The 19625-nt window shown below is 41.4% G+C and overlaps 1 protein-coding gene across 4 annotated transcripts in view; it reads left to right on the top strand.

The window, feature by feature from the left end:
* Window positions 1–19625, top strand: part of SLC1A3 (solute carrier family 1 member 3) — an 85114-nt gene that overhangs the window by 12427 nt on the left and 53062 nt on the right. For 3 of the 4 annotated variants that reach the window (XM_023216504.2, XM_023216501.3, XM_023216502.3), the window contains exon 3: window positions 11963–12100. The exons of the other annotated variant lie outside the window; for it this stretch is intronic. In XM_023216504.2, the coding sequence (XP_023072272.1) occupies window positions 11963–12100 (138 nt within the window). The remainder of the gene's footprint in view (window positions 1–11962; window positions 12101–19625) is intronic. 4 annotated transcript variants of the gene reach the window in all.

Consider the following 19625-nt stretch of genomic DNA (forward strand, 5'->3'; position numbering starts at 1 on the left):
ATTGGAAAACTGCAATTTCAGGATTGAATTGAGTAGATGCAGGTATCTCCCTTCTTCTGAAGCCCAAATTTAATCCAGATACAACACCCAAAGCTTTAATTTGTATGTTACGTTCAACTTTTGAAGCACTTTCATGTCTCTTACCATCTATAATCTTCACAATAAACTGTGAAAAAGATGGACCAGGGTTTCAGTTTTTATCGCTCCCTCTAAGCCCTCACCTCCTACCACCGATTTAACACAAGTTTAGAAAGTGAAACATTGAGCAATGTGTCAAGCGCACTTAGAAATAAGAGATTGCCAGAAATAAGACTATAGAAGCTAGGATCACCCCGCTCCCAGGCCAGCCCTGGCTCTTTTAGGTACAGTCTTAGGGGATGCAACCTGTCCATTAATAATTCCCCAGAATACTGGTGCTGACAGTCTGAGCACACATGGGTCTCGGCTGGGCTCTAGAGCAGAACATAAAATCAGGAAACAGGAGCAAACTTTACTCTTCATATTGCACAGAGACGTATCAGTTAGTAGAACAGAGGCTCTGAAAGAACAGAAGAGGGAATAGATGGAAATGGGAACACCCTTGCTGTGCACCACCATATAACGCACAAAAGGCACCAGGGGAACGTGGGAAATTTTAAACATATTTCATTTCCAGTTTCTACTCACTCATAATAATATCCTTTTTTCCAGAAAGGAAGGCAACAAGTCCTGCTTTTAATTGCTATTTCTGGAATAGAATATTTTTTAAAATAACAACAGATTGGACATTTAGAACACCTGTAGGATTATTTGTAAATTAAACTACCATATCACATAGCCTTTTTCAGTGCAGTTTTTGGAAGAAAGCACCAGGCCTTTTTTAGAACTCCAAGGTTCTTCTGATGCAGTTGTCTCTAAGAGTCACACACCACATGCACATAAGTCTGTGTCTCCACTCTACTTAGTCATCAGTCACCCAGGGCTCGCTCATCTGGGCACCCCTTGTGGAACAAGGCTGGGGCAGGTATTTCCCACCTTCAGCAACAGGAAATACCAAAGGACAAAAGAATGAGCCAGGCCAAGGCCCAAATCTCCCAAGGATGTGGGAACAGAGGAGTGGGGGAGGGTTGAGAGGTTGCCTCCAACACCAGTAGCTTCTCACCAGGAAATGCCTGGAAGTTTGACAGAAACAAAAGACCAGGGACCAGCAGAACTCTTACCCAGGTAGATTCACCATTATGGCTTTGCCTTCTTTGTAAAAATAAGCTAATGCAGCCTGGTGCACTGGCTTACTCCTGTAATACCAGCAACTCAGGGGGTTAAGGCAGCAGGATCCTTTGAGACCAGGAGTTTGAGACCAGCCTGGGCAACATAGTGAGACCCTGTCTCTAAAAAAATTTCTAAAATTAGCCAGGTGTTGTGGTGCGCACCTGTAGTCCTTGCTGCTCAGAAGGCTGAGGCTAGAGGATCACTTGAGACCGGGAGTTCGAGACCAGACTGGGCAACAGAGTAAGACCCTATCTCTAAAAATAATGAAAAGAAGTGAGTGGAAATTTATGTCCAACAGCTTCATCAAACTGGCGTGAGACAGGCCTATGATTTCTCCAAAGTGGGCCAATTCCTGAAGTAGAAATTTTTATTTGATTTCTCAGATCATTATTGCATGCCTGCCATAATAGTTGTAATGGCTAAATTGCCAAAACATTTTTGACTCATTAAATGCTCTCATATGTATTATCAAGGAGTTTAGAATTCATTAACAGAAACAAGTTGAATTAGTATAAAGCAGCTAAGATTTATAATGTTTTTGATGAGCATGGTTCTTTTAAACTCAGAACTTAAAGTTCAGGAGGATCTTAGACACCACCCATTCCAATTGGTCTCTCTCATTTTGCAGATTGTTTTAAAAAAGAAAAAAGAGGCCTGAAGAGATTGTGTGATTTAAAGATATGGAAACAGGCAGACCTAAGTTTGCAATCCCATCCTGTCATAACACTTACTGCAATGTGACCTTGGGCAAGTGACTTATTCTTTCTAGGCCTCAATCTTTTCATTAATGGGATACTGATATTAAATCCTACAGGTTTGATGTGAAGATTAAATCATTTAGATAAAGCATCTCCTACCCTAAATTACTGACAGGATCAGGCCCAGAACTGTCTTTCTACAGCATCACACTTGCTCTCCCTTCTACTCAAAAAAAACCTACCTTAGGAGCAAATTCGGGATCCATAGCTATCACTCCTCATTTGTGAATTTAGAAAGCTAAGCCTATGAGAAATCATAATTCAGTCAAGATCCAGTCCCACAGACCATGAGAGCGAAATCACATGGTTTTGTACAGAGGGGACATTCCTTGGGGTAGGCTACTGTGCTCAGGGAGTGCAGTAGGGAATCGGATTTACTGGGGAGCACAGGACAGAGAGATTCCTGCATTCAGAAAGTGTGCTCAACGCCAGGTGGGGACCAGGCACTGGTGCATCCTGTTTATCTGAAAGAAAATAAGTCATGTTTGTTCATTTGTTCAGCAATATATTAAACACCTACTGTGTGCCAGGAACTGTTTGAGGGGCTTGATATAGGTCAGTGAACAAAACTGTCCAAAAAAAAACAAAAAAAATTCTAACTTTGTGGAGCTTATATTTAGCTGGTAGAGAAAATAATAAACAAGCATAATAAACAGAAAATTATATTGTATTTTGGAAGGTGATAGGAACTATTAAGACAAATAAAGCCAGCTAAGGGATAAGAAAGTTCAGGGTAGACCTCGTTCAGAAAGTGACATTTAAGCTAGGTCTTTTTTTTTGGCAGGCTCTCTGTCTGTCACCTAGGCTGGAGTGCAGTGGTGCGATCTCGGCTCACTGCAATCTCCACCTCCCAGATTCAAGCAATTCTCCTGCCTCAGCCTCCTGAGTAGCTGCGACAACAGGCGTGCACCACCACGCCTGGCAAATATTTGTGTTTTTAGTAGAGACGGGATTTCACCATCTTGGCCAGGCTGGTCTCCAACTCCTGACCTCAGGTGATCCACCCGCCTCGGCCTCCCAAAGTGCTGAAGTTACAGGCGTGAGCCACCGCACCTGGCTGAACTAAATCTTAAAGGAGGTAAATGTTGTGAATGTGTGGGAATTATGTTTTAGGCAGAAGGAAGAGCCAGTGCAAGGATCATAAAGGGGGATCATGTCTAAGATGATGGAGAAATGACTAGGAGACAAGTGTGGAAACAGGTGAGAGTGAGCAGAGTAGGAGATGGGTTCTGAGGCAAGGTGGATCTAGGGGGCTTGCCAGGGGCAGCCACTGATTGCATGGCCTTGGGCTTAGACTACATAAGAGGAGGAGTCAGTGGAGGGAGTAGGGGAGTGAGAAGCTGACCTAGGTCTCAGTGTTCTTTTGGGAATAGGCTGGAGAGAGGTGAAGCAGAGACAGAGAAACCAGTTAGAAGACTACTGCAGTAGTCCACCCAAAAAGGAGGGTGCCTTTGTAAACTTGGAAGCTTCTTCATTTACAAATTATAAAAAAAAAAAAAAAAAATTGAAGCATAGAAGGCAATAGAGTTATCCAGGGTCACACAGGGATTTAAGGGCTAGGACTAGAATCTCGACATCATTCATTCCTTAAACATTTGTAGGGCATCTTCTCCATGAAGATAGAAGCAGCCTGGTAAGGAGGCCCAGAGACTTTTGCATGTTAGATTGACCTCTAACTGCCATGTATAGCTCACTTGTCAAGTGTGGGTGGGACTTGTGACTTCTAACCAACAGAATATGGCAGAGGTGATGGGATGACACTCTTGTGATTATATTACAATTATACATCAAATTCATGTAGCCTTGAGATAAATTAGTGCTAGTTTGGTTTTGATTTTGCTACCAAAATGGAAAGATCCTAACTGTGAAATAGCAGCATGTTTGCCACGTAAAACCAGTGAGTGGTGTACTATCAACACTATGATTTTCCTTGAGCCACTAAAGTGGACATGATGGTCTCCTTTCTGGCTAGATATCAGGCTGAGGTTTTTCTGGGCAATGGGTATGAATGTCTCCTGGCCTTCCTGTAGCACTAATGCTCAAAGAGCTGACTGGCTCATCTTGGTCAGGCACTTAGTTTTCTCGTGGTTGGCCTCAGAATGCGAGGTCTTTCTATCAAGATCATTGCCTCTATTGCTTTGAGATTTCCTTTTGACATTTGAGCTCCTTTGGGGCACTACCTTGCTTTCTGGAAGATTTTGAAAAGTGAGTAATAACTCTTAGAAGACTTTGGTCTGCCAAGTTGTTCATGACAAGGTTTGCAGATAGAGGAGATAATTTAGTAAAATTTTACTATTTCAAACTCCAACATTCACCAAAAATTAAGTAGTGTGATTTGGTCTACATTTTACTTCAAACTATGCCTCATTCTTTTACTCTTAAATATTTTCTGGCATCTTAATATTTTCAATAGTCTTATCAGATTAAATGTGGACCAAATTCTTAAAGTTGGTCTTTAGCTTTCAACTTATTGTGTGTGTTTGGCCTTAAAGAGTAAACCTGTGATATCTTCTTTCTGAGGCTCCAATGTGCACATTGTGTCTTAGTTTAGAAAGTGAGACGATATTTAATTTTCCAAAGAAGTATTAGTTGTTGGCTGGGCGTGGTGGCTCACGCCTGTAATCCCAACACTTTGGGAGGCCAAGCCAGGTGCATCACGAGATCAGGAGATCGAGCCATCCTGTCTAACGTGGTGAAACCCCATCTCTACTAAAAAAAATTACAAAAAATTAGCCGGGTGTGGTGGCAGGCCTGTGTAGTCTCAGCTACTCGGGAGGCTGAGGCAGAATTGCCTGAACCCAGGACACGGAGCTTGCAGTAAGCCAAGATCATGTCACTGCACTGCAGCCTGGGCTACAGAAGGAGACTCTGTCTCAAAAAATAAAATTAAATTTAAAAGAAGAAGAAGAAGAAGAAGCATTTGTTGTTAAGAAAACAAGGAACCCCTGAAGGACTCCTTTCTTGAACTTTCTACATTAGCAAAGAGAAACTATTTAGGCAAAAATGCAATTTTGTTTATAGCATTCATCCAGCACAGTTAATTTTGATCACTTTAAACATCCTAGTCAATATATTTTCTAGATTCTAGAAATCTTGTTAAAATACTAACACTGGAGTAAACCAGAAATCTTAATTAATATTGATAACCAAAGGTGCATGATCTGAATATTGCTCATGACATCCATATATTGTATAACATCACCTAGATGCGAACTTTGCAAAATTTGTTTTAGCTCTAACAAATTCTGCTAGGAAGTTATTTTGATTTTCATTGCTATTTTTGCAGAGTAATCTATAATAAAGGGTTTGTTCTTTTGCACTGAGGATCTGGAGTCCGTAAAGCTTTTTGTCAGCCGTGGGACTATCAATCAATGTGTTTCAAATAAGTGACCACTAATGGAGCTCAGTTTTGCAAAGGGTGCGCTGCTTTGCCACAGAGAAAACCTGGTTGTGGCCGGGTGAGGTGGTTCACACCCGTAATCCTAGCACTTTGAGAGGCTGAGGTGGGTGGATCATGAGGTCAGAAGATCAAGACTACTCTGGCCAACATGGTGAAACCCAGTCTCTACTAAAAATACAAAAAAAAAAAAAAATTAGTTGGGCATGGTGGCGTATGCCTGTAATCCCAGCTACTTGGGAGGCTGAGGCAGGAGAATCACTGGAACCCAGAGGCGGAGGTTGCAGTGAGCCGAGATTGCACCACTGCACTCCAGCTTGGGCAACAGAGAAAAAGGGAAGAGAAAGGAAGGGAAGGGAAGGGAGGGGAGGGGAGAGGATAGGAGTGGAGGGGAGGGGAGGGCAGGGGAAGGGAGGGGAGGGGAAGGGAGGGGAAGGGTGGGGAGGGGAGGTTGGAAGGACAGAGCAAAGAGGGATCTGAGAAGTCTGTGCATCAGGCTGTGTTTCCAGGAAGGCATTTTTCGTTGCTGGGCTAGAATGTAATCGAAAACCAGAACTGCCCACCAAGACAAGCAGGCTTCGTATTCACCGCGTTTCCTCTTGATTTGATGCTGATAGCTGGTGAACCCTACCTCTGGCTTCAGCTCTAATGTGGCTTGTAGGAGTAGAAAGCTGACGAAAAACGACTTTTGTTGATTCATTCAGCAATGAGTTGAGAAAAGCTAGCTGTTGACTTCGTTAAGTAAAATCAACACAACTTTTCCTCAGCTTAAGCTCTAGATTTAGTTAATGTCATTCAAAATAGATGAAAAAATAGGCGAAATATTGTGTACCCATTTAGACTCCTTCAGTCAGTACCACGGTTGTTGAGAGGCCGTGAGGACAGTAGAGTGGGTGAGTCTGGACCCTGAAGCTGGACATTGTGGGTATCAGGTCCACCTCAGCTACTCCATGGACTTGAGTGAGCACATGATCCCTCTTTAAGCCTACTGTGGTGGCAGCCTGCAGGCTGTGTGGTTTTGGCAATTTACTTGCCCTCTTAATGACTCTGATTCCTCATCTGTGAGGTGTGGATAATAATAATAGTCCTGGCCTCGATGCAATGTGTGAAGCAATGTGCTTGTGAGGACTTGATATCTGCCACGTGGTCAATGACTAGGAGCTGTTGCTGTTAAGGACACAAACGTTGACACACATCTTCATTAAGTTCTTCATTAAATGTCCTTTTCACATTATTACCAATGGTTTCTAGTGACTGAAAATGTGTGCAGTGGAGGGAAAGGCAGACTACTTTAATTAATAAACTTTATATGAGATTTATTAAATCATAAAAAAGGATTTGGTATAGCCATTTTTGAAAGTGGCAATACCACTTTTGAGATCTTCAACAAGTAAGAGGACCTGTAAAGGGTTCCAAGATGTGCTGGGTGCTGCCAGGACATGTCTAGGAGATCCAAGGTTATTCCTCCAGAGTGTGCACCATGTAGGAGTTCAAGATGCTAAAGATCCAGGAACCAGGCTCTTTTGAGAACTATACTCAGGCCTAGGCTACAAGGACATGTTTGTGTTTGAGAGGCATTAAAAGAGTAATGGAAAGAGCACTGGGCTTTGTGTAGAATCCCCCCACTCAACCACTTATGAGATCTATAAGCTTGAGACAGTTAACTGACTTCTGAGCATCAGTTTATTAATCTTTAAAATAGACACAAGGCCTGTTGCAGTGGCTCACGCCTGTAATCCCAGCACTTCAGGAAGCCGAGGCGGGTGGATCACGTGAGGTCAGGAGTTTGAGACCAGCCTGGCCAACATGGCAGAGCTCCATCTCTACTAAAAATACAAAAATTAGCTGGGCCTATGGGTTCATGCCTGGAATCACAGCTACTCAGGAGGCTGAGGCATGAGAATTGCTTGAACCGGGAGGCGGAGATTGCAGTGAGCCGAGATTGTGCCACTGCACTCCAGCTAGGATGACGGAGTAAGACTCTGTCTCAAAAAGATAGAAAAGAAAATAGATACAATAATATCTACCTCATAAAGTTATGATGAGTGTTAAACACCACCATTAACACATAGTAAGGGCTCAATAAATATTCCGCTTTCCCAGTGTAACCTCATCTTTTTCAAGAGTAGAAATAGCTCGCCTGGTAAACCCAGAAATAGTAAACCACAAAAGCATAGTCAGGGACAAAAATGATTCAAAGTGTGTCTGAATCTACTATCACTCTAAACAACACTTCTCTTCAAAACTTTTGACGTAAAACTACCCCTTATAAATACATGATGTCTCCTCTCTATAGAGAAGAGATGTCCTACTTCAGAGAAATGATGTCCTCCTACCATAGAGAAGAGCTTTTAGGCGATGTAGGGGTTGTCTTGAGGAATGTAAATAAATAGAGACACATCCTAGAGTAGCTAATTCCAGGACTGCACTTCCCAGCAAGACCAGCTTGTTAACTATAAGGAGAGACACACACAAAATATCACCACTTCTTGAGACTTTGCTCCCCTGGCTGTCTAGCATTGTTCTGTTAGATATCTGTTTCGCAGGTAAGAGATTTTGTCATTCGCACATTACCCAGAATTCATTCATGGAGCTGGCTTACTTTCCCTCCTAACACCTAAATAAAAATTGGTGCACTGACTAAGTGCAGGGCTTGAGCGGGGAAGAGGAGAGAAGGTAGTAAAGCACCCAAGGAGAGGAAGAGGCTGTACACACAGCCAGTGTTGTTGTATCAATGGGAGTAGAGTTAGTGTAGGCTCAGATGAGACTCTGGGAGATGAGATCGAGTGCACCTAGTGTTTAGATAATCGCTTCCTTCATCAGTACTTGTTTGACTTTTGCTCCTAGAACCAATATCATTAGCAGAACAGCTATTCTATCAGTTACCTATAAATAAGATAAATTTTTGGGGCTAGGTAGGATCCTGCCTACCCTTGGAAATATTACTGTATATAAGTAAGTGTATTTCTAATAACAAACAGCCAACTAGGATATGAATTTGTAAAAACAAGCCTGGTCTTCAACTGTCATTTGAAGAATATCTAAAACTCCTAACAGCTTGATACGTTCAAATTCCAGATGACCAAAATGAGCCCCTTGTGTTTACCATGCACATGTTTTGTTACAATTGAATGTCAAGTGTTTAAATCCATTCAAATGAAGATCAGAAAACACATAATCAATTCCAGTAAAATTAATTTGATTGGAAAAAAGCAAAATGTTTGTTTATTTATTTATATGTGATAAAGCACTTATCTTTGTGTGACTAGGCTTTTATGTGAGCAAGCAGGAAAAAGACAGACATAACCAAAGTCTTTTATTAATTCCTATAAGTTATGGATGCTGCTGTGTTAAATAATGCACATTGTAAATCAGAATTAAATGCCTAACCCCAGATTGAGTTCCAGGAAGACTGAAAGTTAAATATTTTAAAACAAAACAAATAAACAAAGAAAGAAAAATGAATTTAAGATGTATCAAACTTGTGAGGGGGGGAGGGAAATTAAAACATATAAACTTATGAAGAAATCACCTAATGAAAAAGGTGTGCAGACATTGTTACAAAAATGCAAAATACCGGTACATGTTTAATGCAATAATGTAAGGCAAACAAACCAGAAAAACACTTATGTAAAAACACTCAACATGTACACACACACACACGTACATGCCTAGATCCTTAAACGATTAGGATCAGATAGATGCTTGGAGAAAATACAATTAGGAAAAATAATCAACATCATTAGATGTTAAGTAAATACAAAACAAAACGAAATATATACTATTTACTCATCACATTAGCAAATTTTGCTTGTTTTAGCAATCTTTTTATGATAATAATCTGTTCCTGGGGGTAGAGGAAATAAAGTCTCATTCACTAGGGGAGCATTAAGCTACCCAGCCAGCCCAGGCAGAAAGCAATTTCCTAACATGGATTAAGGTAGTCGTATCCTCTGAGTCGCATCTATTCTCTAAAACTACAATTTTTAAAAAATCCCAGATGTAAAATAGCCTTCATACATTCATCATGATATTCTTTATAAAAGTGAAAAATGCCAAACAACCAAAATGTTCAACAATAGAGTGAGGATTAAGTAAAGCCTGATACAGTGAATGAATCTGATATCAGGAGACTTAAAAGTGACGTTTATGGTGACTGTATATGGAAAAGTATATTCTGTATGATTTCCACGTGTTTAACTATGTTTTGGAACATCCTGTAAAGAAACACACAAAGTGGTTGCCTTTGCTCTACAGGAGAAGAGGAAACACATAAAAGGGTTAAGAACCTGGGATCTGGCCGGGCGCAGTGGCTCAAGCCTGTAATCTCAGCACTTTGGGAGGCTGAGACGGGTGGATCATGAGGTCAGGAGATGGAGACCATCCTGGCTAACACGGTGAAACCCCGTCTCTACTAAAAAATACAAAAAACTAGCAGGGCGAGGTGGCGGGCGCCTGTAGTCCCAGCTACTCGGGAGGCTGAGGCAGGAGAATGGCGTGAACCCGGGAGGCGTAGCTTGCAGTGAGCTGAGATCTGGCCACTGCACTCCAGCCTGGGCGACAGAGCGAGACTCCGTCTCAAAAAAAAAAAAAAAAAAAAAAAAAAAAGAACCTGGGATCTGAGTCCAAACTGTTTTTAAATCCTAGCTCTGCCAGTTGAGTATATTTGACTTTGAGCAAGTTTTCAGTTCATTGTGATTAGGTTTCTCCCTCAGTAAGTTTGTGGTAAAATAGTACCCTCCTCCTGGGGTTGTTGAAAGGATTAAATTTGGTGCTAACCTAGGTAACGCCCAGCATATAGCAAGAGCTCAGTAAGCATTAGTTATTTGCTATTTATTTCAGTGATACAACCAATATGCGCAGGCTTTTGTCCCACCTTTCTGCGTTTTCCAGTTCAACTTTTCTCTCTTGACCATGTTACTGTTATACTGGAAAAAAGCAGTAAGTATTTACCTGAAGGCCCTGAGAGCTGGGTCAGCTGGATTTTTTTTTTAGCCACATAGATTAAGATTCTTACTAGAATACCACAGTTTAGAGACAAAGAATGGATACTTTATGGTTGCTGAGACCCAAGAATTGAAATTGGAGTTGCAGTGACAATTCAAATGAACTTTGTGTCCCATTTCATAAGAAGTTAAGACAGTTCAGTTTCCGTAAAAGATTGCTTGCCGCCTCTGGAAAAGCTGTGCCAACCCAGTATTATTCCTGCTTCCCCCCACCACCCCACTACCCCCAGCCTTTAGCTCCTAGTTAACCCAGTGCTGGGCATGCTACTTTCTCTATAACTTACATGGACCTTTTTAAAGAATGGAATCACATGTTTCAGTAACAATAGCAAGGCAAAAACTTTACAAACATTTACAACACTGGCATAAGTAAATTTTCTTTGGCAAGGAAAGTAAATTAGGGAAAGGGGAGAGGGAGTAAATTTACACTTTTGACACCAATACCTTTATTGATTTCTGAACATTTCAGTAGTTATCATGCATAATTTGATTTAAATGTAAATTTCTCATTCTAAAAAGATTTTAAAGTTTCAGTTATAGAGAGAAAATTAAGAGGAAAATTGCTTTGTCTTTCCCCTATATTCTCCCATGTTTTCAGGGAAAATTTGGGGGAGAAAATCTCTGCTCATATTGGAGTTTTCTCTTGCCAGCAACTAACAAGTCTGTACAATACAGTTACCAAGGCAATGTCAAGACCATGTAGACAGAGGGAGAAAATGTGATGTGAAGACAGGGAGATGATGAAAACGGACTAACAATGTAAACATGAGGAGTTTTTCTAACTGGAAAAAAAATAAAATCACTCTATCCTTTAAAAGTGGTTATGTTAGCAATTCTAACATCTGTTGTTATAAAGGAACTTAATTAAAATAAAGCCTTTTTTTCTATATCACCTGTTCATGAATGCTTATTTGTTTCCCTTTTTTTTTGCTTTTTTATTATGAGTTGGGGTTTCCCTCTTTCGCCCCCGCGGGTGGAGTGCAGTGGCCGGATCTCAGCTCACTGCAAGCTCCGCCTCCCGGGTTCACGCCATTCTCCTGCCTCAGCCTCCTGAGTAACTGGGACTACAGGCGCCCGCCACCTCGCCTTGCTAGTTTTTGTATTTTTAGTAGACAGGGATTCATCATATTGGCTAGGCTGGTCTCGAACTCCTGACCTTGTGATCCACCTGCCTCGGCCTCCCACAGTGCTGGGATTACAGGCTTGAGCCACCGCACCCGGCATGCTTATTTGTTTCCTAATTATGCCCCAATCTTTGTAACTCTGTACTGAGCCAGATCAGAATGAGTTCCACTGCATTCAAGTTAGACAAAGGGATTTTTTTACTTGTTGAAACTAGAAAGAGTTTTTTTTCGGTAAGTTCTATTGAACCATGGATTTAGCCAGACCCTCACAGATAATGACTGCAAAGATAGATATATCTCTTGCTCCCAAAGCAGCACAGATATTTGCTGCTTAAATAAATACAACCACCAGTCAAATACTTACTCATTTTGCTAGGGCTGTTCCTTCTGTTTCAAAAAAGACTCAATTTTTCTTTTTCACTCCTTCAGGTACAATCCTTGGATTTACCCTCCGACCATACAGAATGAGCTACCGGGAAGTCAAGTACTTCTCCTTTCCTGGGGAACTTCTGATGAGGATGTTACAGATGCTGGTCTTACCACTTATCATCTCCAGTCTTGTCACAGGTATCATAAGCAGTTGTTGGTTTGTTTGTTTTTTTTAAGTGTGCTTATTGCAAAAGATTGCTTAGAAAAGCCAATGCTTTAGGTTTCTGCTGGATGCATGCTCTGTTCTAGAAAAAAAAAAAATGATGGAAAGGAGGCTTTAGTAATGCATGAATGATTATAACTCTCGTATTTTACCAATCACAAGAGGAAACGAATTTAAACAGCCACGTAATCTGGTTCGCCTCACCATGAACGAGGTGCTCTGCTAAACACCACACCATCAGCCTTCTCTGACCACAGTGATGTAGTTGACAACAGCGTACAACAGGTCTGTTTTCTCACCCTCTTATCCCACCCAGATAACATCTGGTTGGACAGCCTATTAGCTATTGATGCAAGAATGCTTGTTCTCAGAACCACCAGGACTTGAGCGGGAGCCTTCTTGGAAGCCTCATCAAGAGGTAATGCCCACAACACTCACCAACTCTGCTGCCACCAACACTTATCTTTTCCTGGTGTACCCGCATGATTTCATTTCCTTCTCCAGTTGCCTCCCACCCCCATTACCTTTTATGCTGGTGGGAGAAGGGGGAGGGGGCGGGAGATTTCCCCATCTGAATATTTTATCAGTGGACACTTGGATTTTTAACAAGTGGAAGCTTTGCAGGATAGGATTCTATTTTCTATGACAATGAGATAACCATTTATTCCTGCATGGGAAAAGGTGAAAGAGTCATTTGTCTATGTGATTGGTGAATCAAATGGAGCCAAGAAGTTGCAGAAAAATGTTACTGTACATTCCTTCCTGCCCACTCTTCTCTTTCCCCACAGCACATCTCTGACTTGGAGAAGGAATTTCCATAGACACTGCCCCAGCGGGATGATTTCTGGGTTTGTAGGTAAAGCCCAGAACTCAGGTATTACTGACCCTATTGTTTTTTCCACCCTTGGCTCACTGTTCCCCTGTTGGGCATATACCACTCTGCCTCTGTGTGAGCTGGCACTGAGAATCCTTCCTGTCCCAGGGAGTTCTCAAGGATATTCATACTCTCCGTTCAAGATCTCTGTGTGATGAGAACTTCATAGTACAACTCAAAAGTCATGGAGGAACATTCTATTACATGCCTTGGAGGGCTGGCTATTACTTAGACAGGAACTATGTCAGATTTTCCCTCAATGCCTTGCAGATCTCCGCTGGTTTCCACTTGTCCAGGGCCTTAAACAAGTGATTGCATGTACACATGCTTTCACTGGAGAATGAATTGCCCATAAAACAGTCCTGGAGTTGATTTGGTGTACTTGTTTGTGAAGCTGGGATGGTCCATTGCTGACCGGGGTAATCACAGCAGCTACAACTCTTACTACCAAAGCTATATTCATGCTGACATGAGGGCACATGCTTATTTTATTATCCATATGCTGATATTTTTCTGGGAAACAAATTATTCACAGAAAGCGCTTGTAAGACAGAACCCACATCTGACATTTTCTGTGGTACAGCAGAGTCTCTCCTCACCATCCCTGCTGGCAGGACATCTGAATTGAGTGCCTGCCGTTTTCCTGTACACAAACTGAGGGGTTCTGGATCTTCTATACTTTCTCTTCAAGGGTGGAACCAATGTTTAGAGGTTTCTGCTTTCTCTTAACTGTGCTGAAAATCCAACGTGTTACTCTTTAAAAGAGAAAAGCCCTTGTCTCATACAATTAGAGAAGTGTTACTTCCCCTTAGTAGCAGTCCCAGTTGACCACCACCTTGAAGTGGAATTTCCTGATTTTTCTTAATACCTAATAACAAACAACTTTATTGAAGAAATAAGAGCTTTGGTTGTGTAATTTTTCAGAGAAAAAAAAAAAAAAAACTATGATGCAATCCCTTTGCATGGCTAAAGAGAAATTTTTGGTCAAAACTTGGAAAAATCGTCAACATTTATAATACTGTTAAAGAGAAAGGAATTATAAGCTGCAAACAACTAACATAAAATGAACTTTTAAAAATGTAACCTAATTGCAAGTTGGGAGTGTTGCCAAATTGGACCATTAAGAGAGTTTTAGCTCTTACCCAGAACTGTGTTAAGGCAAAGAGCCTGAGGGGCATAATTTAGTTTGCCAAAGATCTTTTTAAGGTGTTAGTTTGAAGTAATTTCCAAACTACACAGTAATTTAGATATTTATGATCAAATGGAATGAATGATTGTTTCGATAAGAACGTCCTTTACGGTTTTGAATACAATAATTCTAACCCAAATGAGGGTATGACCCGGTTGTAATGGGAAGGGAGGAACTTTTACAAATTACACAGACCCCGAGGATCCCTGTGTATACTGGGAAATGTTACTGGAGAATGTGTTGCCTAGGGAAGAAACAAAGTCAGGTTCCATTATTTTAGAGTGGAAAGGCAACCCTCAAATGCCTCCAGTGGCCACGTGGGTGATGTATGTCCATGAAGCTGCCCTTTCAGGCTACTTTTTGTTTTCCTATTTTGATAGAGTCACGGATACAGAGAAATATTTCTCTTCAACAAGAGAAGTAAGAGGGGCAAGTATGATGATAAGCGGAGAGGGAACCAACTACAGAATAATGTGGCAAAAGGAAGGCAAAGAGACTATTGAGACAAGGGTCAGATCTTCCCATTTTTCAAGAGTATCCAGAAATCTCAAATTTTTTAAGAACCTGCAGACTTTTTGATACACTTCACAGAACAAAACACTGCAAAGCAAACACAGTCCATCTACAGGCCCATTCCAACCCTCAGACTACCAATATTGGACCTCAGGTTTGAATGTCAGTGCTATTCATTATGAGAAATGTACTGCTAAACTTGTGTGCCCATGAAGCTATCACCGGATTTCATATGTTGCCTTATCCAATCATCGGCAGTCCTGTGCCAAAGCTTACCTGATAATGTGGAATTCACTACTGAACATCATGTTTACTGCTGACTAAACAAATTGCTATTGGAAAGCCTCTTCTCTCCATCTTCTGGGTATAACAGCATTGTGTAGTAGCCATTCTGGTCTTTTCTGCACCAGAAGGAATAGCAGAGTAAGAACTCAGGTCACACTCCCATAGGAAATATTTCCCAGTGGGAAAATACTTTATAGACTTGTTGCTTCTAAGTTCAGTTGTCCCAGGGTCTGTAGACAGAAACTGAAATGCATAAAATTATTATTTTGTTTCCTGGACTAAGCATTTTATTGTGGAAGATTCTAGAAAACATGCTGTAAGTTTAATTGTACTAAAGTCACATTTAAATTCTGAGACATCTAAATTATATATTTTACTTGAAACATCCGTGTTTATGAGTTGTGGCTCTATAGCCCTTGTAAGCCATGTTCCCTTTTCCCTGAATTTGAAACTCCAATCTTTCCAAACATCCCTGGTGTGTATTAGCATTCCAGAGGCTGCCAGAAAGAAGCTGGGAGGAAGCCTAATGGCTAGATTTCTACTCAAGTACCTATTTTTTGAACAAGAAGACTATGTCTATGCCAACACACCACACAATAAAATAGGGGTTTGGTGCCAGTTTCTATTGATTTGGTCAGGATAGGCAGCCAAACTAGAAATTTCATGCCAGAAATATGAGTTGGTTTGGCTGACTTAGCCTGACTACATTCACTGGATAATAATTAAATGTCACATCTGGTTGTGCCGTGTAGACATAAGTATTACCTCCTCACTTCGGAATCTTTTCAGAAACTAGTGCTTTCTTCTTTTCTCATTCTAAGCGTGCATTCCCCCTCAATCACTTACTTCAGAAGAAATCTTTGGTGTCACCCTAGTTTTCTGGAAGTGGGGAGCACAACTTTTGACAGGCAATCTTTGTGGAGTTGGGCATGATGTAAGTAAAAGAGGTGAGAGAGGAGTGTCAACACAAAAGTGTCTGGGACCTATGGTAGGGGACACTGGAGGCAGGATTATCAAATAGATGAAATTTCTCATCTAACATTCATTCACTCTTTAACAGCTGTTTATTGTGCTCCTACTATGTCAGACACTGGGGATATGTGAACACAAAGATAGAGTTCCCAAGAAGATGTACGTTGGGTGCTGAGGAGTGAGCTTCCCTGAACCCCTTAATTCACACAATGTATGTCAGCAAATTCCCATTCCAGTTCCAGCTAAAAGGAGATAAGACTTGTTCTCTGTACTCCCAACAAGAAAGAGACAAGTTGATTTTTAAGAACATGATTTCAAATCTGATTTTCGTGTCACAGCATCTCCATCCTAAAGTCAACTAGCCCAGAATTTTCCATCATAGGTACCACCTCAGTCTCATTTACTTAATATTTTCTTTAAACCAACATACTCTTCTTCCACAGCCTACAATCGTTACCCAAAATGGAAACCTCCTATTACTTGTCATGTGAAGGAGATAAGTAACAATGTTATGAAATTGTAAACTGATACAATTGCCTAACAAAGGCTCTGGGAGCCTGTGACCCCACTCCCCCACTCTTATAGTATTTTTAAATGGCCGGGCACTGTGGCTCATGCCTGTAATCCCAGCACTTTGGGAGACTAAGGCTGGCGGATCTCTTGAGGTCATGTGTTCGAGACCAGCCTGGCCAACATGGTGAAACCCCATCTCTACCAAAAATAACAAAAATTAGCTGGGAGTGGTGGCATGCGCCTGTAATCCTAGCTACTCGGGAGTCTGAGGCAGGAGAATCACTTGAACCCAGGAGGCTGAGGTTGCAGCAAGCCAAGATCGCGCCACTGTACTCCAGCCTGGGTAACAGAGTGAGACTCCATCTCAAAAAAAGAAATATAAGTAAGTAAGTAAGTAAATAAATAAATAAATAAATAAATAAAGAGAGGGGATTAGTAAATGTTAACAAGGTGTTAAATACACATTAGCACCAAAATAAGACTTTGCCTTTCCTGTAATCCAAAGAATCAAAAGAGAATTGAAAAGAATGACTTCCTCACTGTGATTTAATATTAATTAAGGTAGGGTTTCCACACCACCAGGACACCTATCCCACTTTGGGAAGCACTGATCTGGTCCAATCATTCCTGCAGTGTCCCTTCCAAATGACTGTCCAGCTTCTTCCTGAACATTTCCAAGGACAAGAGATCTTTGGAACCCATTTGTCCTTAGAAAACTCTAACAATACTTTTTTTGTATCCAAAATAAAACAAATAAATTTAAAAACCAGAAAAACAAAACACAACACCTGCCTGTCTGGTCCTCCAAGCTCTATGATGTGTCACGTATTATTTGGGCAACTTCTTTTCAAATCTATAGACCAACCACTTCAGTAGAATGTGGGACTCAACAACTGTTGAAGGCAACAAGCTGGAATCACCAGCAAAGGGCTTTCTTATTTAAAAATAATAGACGTTGTACCTCCAAGTATGGTCCTTTGGCTTCAGAGAAACCACAGTTGCAGTAAGATTGAACTGAAGTTTTGTCATTTCATTTAACACAAGAGGGCTAGACAATTCTTAAATCTGGAGCATCTGAAGGGTTTGTCAAGGGCTTGCAAAATGAGTCAAAACCACTTAAGAGAAATTTAATATCTTAAACTATGCATTGCCATGGCTCTGGTGTATAGCTGAGGCCTGTTTGAATACTCTGAGCATTTATGCACAAGAAAAGGAGCTGTAGATTTTACCACCTGCCCCCTCAACACCTACCCGTACATTGTATTGAAAAAAAAACAAACAAACAGTATCTATCTCAGGCCAGGAGGAGTTTCTTTAGGCTTCCCTTTCATTCTCTGTAGAATGTAAATGATAGGATACCTGTGTCACAAGGTTGTTGTGAGGATTTATGCCTGGCACATAGTATGTGCTCAATTAGTGGTAGTTGTTGGTGGTAAGAGTAGCAGCAAGAGCTGTCCTCTGGTGGTTCCCATTGTATAAATGAAAATTCTAGAGCAAGAAGACAGAGCTTCAAGTCAGGGGCACGGAACTAAGGCTCCAGATTCCACATCTCATTTGTCTGTGATCCCTGAAGCAACCACTTTCCTATTAAGGTAAATGGAAGAAACCATAAAATTAATCCAGTAACAACATGGGAGTCAGCGAGAATTCCTTCCTCATTACTGGAAGGGATAGGTTTCTGCCCTAAGGCATGGAATTCGATTACCTTATCACAGCTGCATAATTCTAAATATTATCATTGGTTATACAACTGCTCCGTCTTTTCTGAGAAACTCAGCCCCAGTGTGTAGCACCCTGGATTCCACAGGCAGCAAATTCCATACACTGCACCCATGCTGTGAATGGAGATTTTCGGACTGACCAAAACTTGAGGTGAACTGAGTCTCCATCTTAACACTGAAACACACTTCATGGCAGCCTGGAAACAAGGCAATCATTATGAAGCTTCAGCCCAGTTCATCTGAAACCAACTACTGGGCCTGCTTCATTGTCTCTCTAGGGCTAATTACAAACATGTGGGAAGGGAAGCTAAGGAATGCCCGTCTAGAAAGGGAGGTTGTATAATGTAGTGGAAAGAACCCATCTGTGGAATAAACTTTTTTTGCATCATGTAGAAAGTAAATCTGGGTAATTAAATGTGTGTGTGTGTGTGTGTGTGTGTGTGTGTGTGTGTGTGTGTGTGTGTATTTAGGTTTTGGTGAGGTATAAAGTCATTTAAGCTATACCAAAAAGAATTTACCTTTCCATTACAGATGATTCATTCAGTAAGCATTTGTTGAGGATTTTTATGTGCCAGGTTCTTCTCTAGGAGCTGAGGATACCAAAATGGAGAAGACAAGATTTCTGCCCTCAAGGCATTCAACGTCTGGTTGGGAGATGGACTCATGATTGCAGTATTCATGGTATCAGTGACACGGGTAGTATCATCTCAATGAAGGGACAACTTAGGGAAGGAACGATGCACCAGTCTCTTCTCCTGCCTCCCCCATATTCGGGCTTCCTTGCTGGGAAATAACTCTATTAGCAGAGAAGAAGGGGCTCTTTTCTTTCTTTCTTTTCCTTCTTTCCTTCTTTCCTTCTTTCTTTTCTTCCTTTCTTTCTTCTTCTTTTTTTTTTTTTTTTTTTTTTGCCTGAATTGTTTTCCTCTCACCTGAGTCTTTCACCATTAAATGCAGAAAGAACCAGAGGTGGGGCCCTGTGAAATTCCCAACAAAAGTCAACCTGGGGAAGTAAAGAAGAAACGGTGCTTGACAGGCTTTCAACCACAGAAACCTTCCCTTTCGGAGGGAGCTTGCAGGAAGGGAGCCAGGAGACTTGAGGATCTCTGGGCTCATGCAACCTTGCTCCCAGAGCAGGAATCCGCTCTCCAGCCCCTGGAAAGTGGACATGGAGCTCCCCCGAATGCTCCATTCTTACGTGGTCTTAATTATGAAGTCTGTCTGCTGTGAGGTCCACCTATTGGTCCTAATTGCGTTATTTGGCACAATTAGGATGGCAGTTTTTCAGATGGTCTCAGGGAGAACCTAGCAGTCTCTTGGGCACCTGACCATAAGCGAAGTGTCCCAGTGCTGCTTCTATGCCTGTTCTCCAGGCCCTTCACCATCCTGACTGTGCTCCCAGAGCTGATCCTCTCTGCCATCCACTGTGCTCCCAG

Source organism: Piliocolobus tephrosceles, chromosome 4 (assembly GCF_002776525.5).
Source record: "Piliocolobus tephrosceles isolate RC106 chromosome 4, ASM277652v3, whole genome shotgun sequence".
NCBI classification, from domain to species: Eukaryota; Metazoa; Chordata; class Mammalia; order Primates; family Cercopithecidae; genus Piliocolobus; species Piliocolobus tephrosceles.